At 43.9% G+C, this 7,941-nt stretch overlaps 1 protein-coding gene across 1 annotated transcript; it reads left to right on the top strand.

Moving 5' to 3' along the window:
• The first annotated feature begins 306 nt into the window (after positions 1-306).
• PNRC1 (proline rich nuclear receptor coactivator 1) lies at positions 307-7,349 on the top strand. The gene is made up of 2 exons (XM_024747293.1): positions 307-1,022; positions 3,151-7,349. The coding sequence occupies exons 1-2, from the start codon at positions 477-479 to the stop codon at positions 3,592-3,594; spliced, it is 990 nt and encodes a 329-aa protein (XP_024603061.1). The 5' UTR covers positions 307-476; the 3' UTR covers positions 3,595-7,349.
• Positions 7,350-7,941: the final 592 nt, after the last annotated feature.

The following is a 7,941-nucleotide window of genomic DNA, read 5'->3' as shown; positions in this document are numbered from 1 at the left end:
TCTAGCCATCAGACCACCGCCTTCAGGATGAGGTGCGGGGGTGAGGAAGAAGAGTGGGTAGGGGGGTGGGGCTGGTGGAACTGAAACTGAACTTCATTGTTCGCGGGACTGACTCTTCCCGAAATAGCCCGATGGCAGCGCCTGCGCAGTGCGCGCTCTTTGTGCCGGGCTGCAGCAAGCGGGTTGTTTGTGTGTGCCTCTTCAAGGCGGTGGAGGCGGAGCCGGAGGGGCGTGGCCTCCCTGTCGCATTCTGATTGGGCTTTCTCAGAGAGGTGGGCGGGGTAGGGCGGAGCTTCCGATAACAACACTCGGAGCGGAGGCTCAGGATATTTGTTGCTGCGCCGCCACCGCCCGACCCGTGGTATGTTCTTTTCTCGGGCTCTGTTAGCAGCAGCCGCCGCCGCCGCCGCCGCCCTGTGATTTCTGGCCTTATCTCCTCCTTCTACTCTTGCTGAGCCACTTTTCCTCGTAGTGCTATGACCGTCGTTTCTGTCCCACAGCGGGAGCCGCTTGTTCTGGGCGGCCGCCTTGCGCCCATGGGTTTTTCCGCCCGCGGTTACTTCGGGGCCCTCCCGATGGTTACCACTGCTCCGCCGCCTTTGCCCCGGATCCCGGACCCACGGGGGCTGCCCCCCACTCTCTTCCTCCCTCACTTCTTAGGGGAAGATGGTCCCTGCCTGATCCCTCATCCTCGCGCCCCGGCACCTCTGCCCAACTGCAGCCTCGCCACGGCGGGGGGCACCCCTCGGGCAGCACCAAAGAAGCGGCGAAAGAAGAAGGTGCGGGCCAGCCCGTCGGGGCAGCTTCCCAGCCGCTTCCACCAGTACCAGCAGCACCGGCCGAGCCTGGAGGGCGGGCGGAGCCCCGCGACGGGCCACGGCGGAGCGCAGCAAGTCCCGGACCAGGCCCAGGCCGCCGCCTGGGCCCCGGCTCCTGCGACCGCAGCTCGAACTGAGGAAGCGAGCCCTTTCCCTGGCTCGCTGCCGCCCGCGGCGCCCGGCCAACCCTCGTTCAATAGAGAGGTAAGGGCCGCGAGTGGGACGGGGGTACCGCTGGCGTACCGGCCCCTAGTCGGCCACAGCCCGGACGCGAGGTTTGGGGCCCTGCGCTCTGGGGTCGGGAAGGGAGGGGTCGGGTTGAGGGTTGAGGGACGGTTGTTTACTCGGGAGGGAAGTTTCCGTGACGCCCGCTCTGTTCTTGCTGGTGGAGGGGGGGAGGGGAGGCCAGCGCTGGCGCTGCTGATTGGCTCCGGGGAGCCGGCCAATGAGAGCAGCGGCTGCGCCCCAGCAACAGCCCGGATTTAGAAGGCTGGCGACGTTCCAGGGGGTTTCGGCGTTCTGGGCGCGGGGTGGGGAGTGGCGGGCGGGAGAAGGAAGAGACCCGCTGGAGGCTGACGTCAGCGCGCGCTACGTGCGGAGCGCTTCGGCGCCCATGAAGGAGGCAAGCCGGGCGGGGGTTGGGAGCGCGAGGGCGCGGGCCCCCTGGGGGCTTCCCGACCGTTGGCAGCAACAAGACTCGTCGGGACGCGCGTACGGTCTCTCGGTACCCGGTGTGGGGTTTGTCATGGGGCGGCAGCCGCCCGCTTCCGGTTGGCTTTTTGCTGAGTTGTGAGGTGCGCGGTGTGGGGCGCCGGGCCACCTGGGGCGCTGCTCCTCGCGGGGCCGACCTACTTAGCTGTGCTTTTCAACTTCGAAAGTCGGCAGGAGCGACGGCAGAGCTGTTACCTCTTTGAAGCGATAAGTTCTCTGGGCTAGTCTATCAGATGAACGGAATTTACTGCGCATCCCCACGGTGTACTGTGCCACGCTTTCTTAGCGGAAGGTAGTTTTATTGCTTATGTCTAGAATGAAGTTTCCGAAAGAAGAGTTCCCAATTGAATTGACGATATGCTGCCCAGTTGCTATTGGACTAGGATAAAATTGATTAAAACGTAAACGGTATTAAGTGGCTATATTACTTAAAGTAACCTTTGTATCAAAATAAAACATTTTGACTTGAATTTCAGAAACCTTTATAATAATAATGAAAGTAAGTTACTGACATTTGTTGAAAGAATATTGGTTTGAGAGATTTGCAGCTCATCTAGCTGTGCCCTTGCAAAAACTTAAATTTGTCCACCGTGATTACTTAAATTTTGTATACGTTCCTTTCAGTTCCACGGCTCTTCTGTAATATTAATTACTGTAAAAGCGAGTTTTTGTACTTGTTTCCTAGTAAGATTCCTTTATTTTCTAGAACGGTATTGAAACCGGGAGCTCTGTTGTCAGTTACCCTTTTTGATATGGATTATGTTACCTTGTGCTCCGGCTTTCTATTTGTGTCCTGGCTTACTATTTGTGTCCTGGCTTACCTACCGTATTACAAGTGTTGAACGGGCAGTGATCGAATAGATTACCCTGTCTTTCCATCTCATGGCTTCCTGTAAGGATCACTTGAGTTAGGAAAGTGACTGGAATTAAGGCAGTAAAGTTCTTGAAGTAATTTTTACAACAGAAAGTAGGGGGCAGGCAGAAAGCATTTTCTTCTGACTATTATATGTGTAACTGGACGAGATGATAGAAAGTGGTAAGTATTTTAGTATTTAAATTTCTGAAATTTTGTTTTCACAAGCTGGGGGGATAATTTTTAATGTGTGTACTTAGTAACCATTATCAAAACACTTCCTCACTTAAAATCAGTCTCCTGCTAATCAAATTTCTATTCTGACATAATTTTTAAAGTACCTGTTTTAAAAGGTAAATAGTGTATCTATTAACATAGTTTTTCTTTCTAATCAACCAAAGCATTTGAAAATTTCTCTTGGAAATACGCTGCTGTAAAAACGCTGACCTTTGTTAGTTAGGAAGAGGTTGTCATACATGTTTGGAATATAGTTAATTACTCTTTATAGAAAGGTGGACTTGGTTACCTTGGGTTCTTTGACATTTTAGAATCAGCACTGGTAACAGTGATTACTAACTATTTTTAGTGGTAAAATTAGATGTGTGCGTATTTGGACTTCCAGGGATAAGTGCAGCAAGCATTTAATCAAGATAGTGAACTAAAGTCCAGGGGAACTTTTTAAAAGAAAATATGTTAGATATATGGTGAGGTTCATGACTGATTTTTATCATGAGACTGTATTCACTTTTATGTTCCTTGTCTTTGTAGGTTTTAAAATCAAAGATGGGAAAATCGGAGAAAATTGCCATTCCCCACGGCCAGCTTGTTCATGGTATACACTTGTGTGAACAACCAAAGATAAACAGACAGAAAAGCAAATATAACTTACCACTAACCAAGATCACCTCTGCAAAAAGAAATGAAAATAACTTTTGGCAGAATTCTGTTTCATCTGATATAATTCAGAAGCAGGAAAAAAAGCCTTTTAAAAATACTGAGAATATTAAAAATAAGCATTTGAAGAAATCATCATTTCTAACTGAAGTGAGCCAAAAGGAGAATTATGCTGGGGCAAAGTTTAGTGACCCACCTTCTCCTAGTGTTCTTCCAAAGCCTCCTAGTCACTGGATGGGAAGCACCATTGAAAATTCCAACCAAAATAGGGAGTTGATGGCAGTACACTTAAAAACTCTCCTAAAAGTTCAAACTTAGATCTCAGATTTCAGTATGTATGTAAAACATAGCTTTTCCAAAATCCCTGGACTCTTGAAAAGCAGTGGTACAGAAATGGAAAATTACCTTGTTGCAATATACAAGGGCAAAAGATGAGTTTAAAAATTTACAAACAGCTTGTATTATATTTTATATTTTGTAAATACTGTATACCATGTATTATGTGTATATTGTTCATACTTGAGAGGTACATTATAGTTTTGTTATGAAAGTATGTATTTTGCCCTGCCCAAATGGTAGGTGTTTTGTATATATACAATGGAGAAATTTTAAGTGTGCTAAGGCACCTGAAAGACCGATTTATTTGCACAAGGTACTGAGATTTTTTTCAAGAAACAGCTGTCGAATCTCAAGGTGAAGATCTCAATGTGAACAGTTTACTAATGCACTACTGAAGTTTAAATCTGTGGCACAATCATTGTAAACATGGGGTTTGTCTATGTTTCTCTAAGTTGATTTCTGCCTTCTAATCTGTAATTACCGGAAAACTCCTATTCCCATTTTTACCAAACTTAATTTCTGGGTTTTGGTTTATATCCATTCAAATTTAAAATTTTAATGCCAACAAAATCGGTTGTAATCAAATTTTAAAATAATAATAATTTGGCCCCCCCCTTTTCAACTAGTCTTGACTCTTTGTGTGTGATTGTTTTTTCATGTTTGAATGTGTAACTAGGAGATGGATTTTAACTTTCCATTTTACTGGCTAAATGTCTATACTAATTGTACATCCTCCCTCTGAAAGCTGGAGAGTCCAATAATTTAACACTACTACCTCTAAGGGGAGGAATTCCCCATCTCATGAATGGAAATGGTTGTGGGCAAAAGTAAAGCTGATTAGCTTATAGCTTAGAATATGTGTTTATTTTTTGAGCTGTTTCATAAAACAGCATTTGACTTACCACATATTTACAATGAAAGAAAACGGCACTTGTTTGATTTGCAAAATTTATACTGATACTGAATGGGATACTTGAATCAAAGCAAATACAATTGATGTTAAAATATTAGATGGAGACTTTGGAATCTCAAGCTTGCTTTAAGTTATGGCAGCATATGTATTTTTACTTTAAAATTCAAACTTCTACTCAGTAGTGTATCTATAAAGTCTATTCCAGTAAGAAATTCTAGAACACAATTTTCCCCATATCGTTTTTCATTATATTATACACGGCCAAAGTTTATGCCAAATAATACAAAGGAAAAAGTAATTGGTAATGAGTAATTGGTCAATATTTAGACATGTGAAAAAGTAAAGGTGTTCAGAGGCTATATATGATCCTATAAGGTAGTATAGATGAGAAAGGTGCTACCATCCTGAGGAAGAAATAAATGAGCCTTAAGTCTCAACTTCTTGTATCATTTTGGTTCACACAAGAAGGGAGGACACTTAACTAACCTTAACTTAGAATCACTATTGACTTAATAAGCAATGCCAGGATGGCATGATGACTTGCCACCTCAAGATCTGAGAATTTCTAATAGATGTGGTCACTATACAGCTTGTCAACACCCCAACCAACCATTTTTCTTGGCATTGACTGTAACATGCTTTGTTCTTAAATGAATTCAGAGAAAGTTAACTTCATTTACATATAGGTATATGTAGATGGGTTTTTAAAAAGCACTTAGAGAAACTTAAGATACAAGTGCACTCTCGACCTTATAGAAGATAAGACTTGTTTTTAGCTAAGAGAAGTGTTAACACACTGGTAAAGAGGATGGTTAAATTTTTTAAAGGATGATGTAAGGAAATATGTTGTATTATAAAGTAACAGATTTTATAGTTTGAAGAGTGGGTGAAATGGACTACAGATATATTTAGTGAGAAGGTGTTAAATTTAAAAGTTGAATAGTTTTGGTGTTAAAGTAGAACACTTAGCAGCATGTCTTAGTCCTTCTGGGCTGCTGTAACAAAATACTAGACACTAAGTAGCTTATAAACAAATTTATTTCTCAGTTCTGTAGGCTGGGAAGTCCAAGATCAAGGCATCAGTGGATTTGGTGTCTAGTGAGATCCCAGTTTTAAACGTTCATAGATGGTGTCCTTTTGCTGTGTATGCACATGGCAGAAGGGGTGAGGGAGCTTTCTGGGGCTCCTTTTGTAAGGGCACAAATCCCATTCATGAGGGTTCCTGCTCTCATGTCCTAATCACTTCGCCAAGTCTCTACCTCCTGTATGTTACCTCGGGGGTTGGGTCTCAACATAGGAATTCAGATCATAGTGCAGCCCAATTATTCAGCCATTATTTTTCTCCTATTGGAGTGTCTTGAAACATCTCCTCCAATGTTCCTGTAACTTGTGTTTTGTGGGTGTATAGAGCACACTTTGTGTTTGCAGTTACCAGCTCCAGGCCTAAACTTTAACTAATGGTCTAGTTAAAAAATTACCATTGCAAAGGGGTAAAAGGTTTGTAACTGTAGTATGTGAGTGGAAGAAATTGTTCCATGCAGTGGCACTTCCCTATAAAACAAATACCAGTATGTGGTTTAGTATATTGTACTGAAGTTGCTTTTAGGTGAATTTGTACAATTTGATACTGAGTTTATTCAGCTCATACCACTGACGTAGTGAGACTATAGAAAGCTGCTTTTATTTGCATTAATCTTGTTGCTTCGTAATTAGTGTCCTTGTTAGGAAGATAAAGGGAAAAGAAGGTAATAAAAGACCAAATTACAATATTAACAGATTGACAGGAGCCATTCTTTTCAAACTTAAAGGTGATTTGTAAGTTAAAATACAAATTTTAGGGTGGTTTATAAGTTTAAAGACTAGAATGTGTTAGGCAAGTAATCTACATTTTATCAGGACAAGCATTCAGGTTTTTAGGCAGTACTATGTAATTACCCCTTTCCTTCACAGATTTTAATACAAAGCTAGTATGAATGTGGGACTTGAATGGGATCCAGTCATGCTACACTTGGGGAAAACCATTTGCATTTCTTTTGCGTAGTACATGATTTTAAACTATCTCAAAACTCCCACAGTATTTGCTTTTGTCTTTGTCTTCTTTAAAAGCCCTGACTCAACTTTCGGTGTTGAGAAGGAACAAAACCCAGGCCCCAGGCCCCAGGGCCCAGGGCCCAGGCGTGTGCTTCTGCCCCTCAGCACTAGGGCCCGGGATGGACCTGGGAAGGAGGGCATGGTGGGCACCCGCCCAAGCCAAAGAAGTTAGGATTATGAGGAGCTGTGGGGGTGGTGGATAAGCTAGACTCCTCCAAGGCCTTGTCCCTCACCTGGCAGCATGTCCTCAAGTAAAAGCATTTCGATGTCGGGGGAAGGTTAAGGCTGTCTTAGCTCAAAGCCACCGACCTCTGCCCTATTCCTGGTTTCTTCCAGAAACGGTGCTTGGGGAGAGAACCATAATTATTAAATGGTTTGAGATTACTAAAAACGCAGGGCATGTGTGTGTGTGTGGGAGACTGGTTTTGTGATTAAGGACTTCAAGAGGTGGTATAAAGAAAGGCAGCTAAATTTTGAGTGGGGATATTAAGCAATCAGTTATAGAAAAGAAGGGAAAGGGTTTGAGGATGCAAAGGAACTTCTGCCAATCCAAATTTGATACTGGCATTTTGTATGAGTCTTCATTCCGGCTCACATAAATGCAAGTATCTTCCTTACAAATAGATGGGAAATCTCATTTTAGGAGTTAAGGCCATAGTCCAAAATTCCCCCAGTTGGTAGTCACCAATTTTACCTTTTCTTAAAAAATAAATTTGTTTATTTTTATTTTTTTGCTGTGTTGGGTCTTCGTTGCTGCACGCGGGCTTTCTCTAGTTGCGGTGACTGGAGGCTATTTTTCGTTGCGGTGCACGGGCTTCTCATTGCAGTGGCTTCTCTTGTTGCGGAGCACGAGCTCTAGGTACGTGGGCTTCAGTAGTTGTGGCACGCAGGCTCAGTAGTTGTGACTCAGGCTCTAGAGCGCAGGCTCCGTCGTTGTGGGGCACGGGCTTAGTTGCTCCGTGGCATGTGGGATCTTCCCGGACCAGGGCTCAAACCCGTGTCCCCTGCATTGGCAGGCGGATTCTTAACCACTGCGCCACCAGGGAAGCCCAATTTTAGCTTTTTTAAATAACGTGTTGTAAACATTACTAATGGGTTGGCCTAGGTGAGTTCTGACATCTCCCAAATCAGTCTAATGACTCCAGCAAACGGCTCATTTGTGCACATGTTTGATAACACATTTCTGCATATTATAAAAATCCTAACAATGAAACTAATATAGAGTCCCTGTCTTGGATAAAACTGCCTCAACCACCCCTCCCCTCCTTGTTTGAAGTATGTTCTTTCATGTCTTTTTTTTTTTTTTTTTTTTTTTTTTTTTT

The sequence above is a fragment of the Neophocaena asiaeorientalis genome, unplaced genomic scaffold (assembly GCF_003031525.2).
Source record: "Neophocaena asiaeorientalis asiaeorientalis breed wild unplaced genomic scaffold, Neophocaena_asiaeorientalis_V1.1 scaffold161, whole genome shotgun sequence".
Taxonomy (NCBI): domain Eukaryota; kingdom Metazoa; phylum Chordata; class Mammalia; order Artiodactyla; family Phocoenidae; genus Neophocaena; species Neophocaena asiaeorientalis.
The sequence above is the reverse complement of the archived record's forward strand: the minus strand, read 5'-3'. Positions and strand labels throughout refer to the sequence as shown.

Coding starts and splice junctions, on each gene's coding strand:
- PNRC1 (XM_024747293.1), top strand. CDS start 477: ATGACCGTCGTTTCTGTCCCACAGCGGGAGCCGCTTGTTCTGGGCGGC. Junction 1,023..3,150: donor AACCCTCGTTCAATAGAGAG/GTAAGGGCCGCG, acceptor TTGTCTTTGTAG/GTTTTAAAATCAAAGATGGG.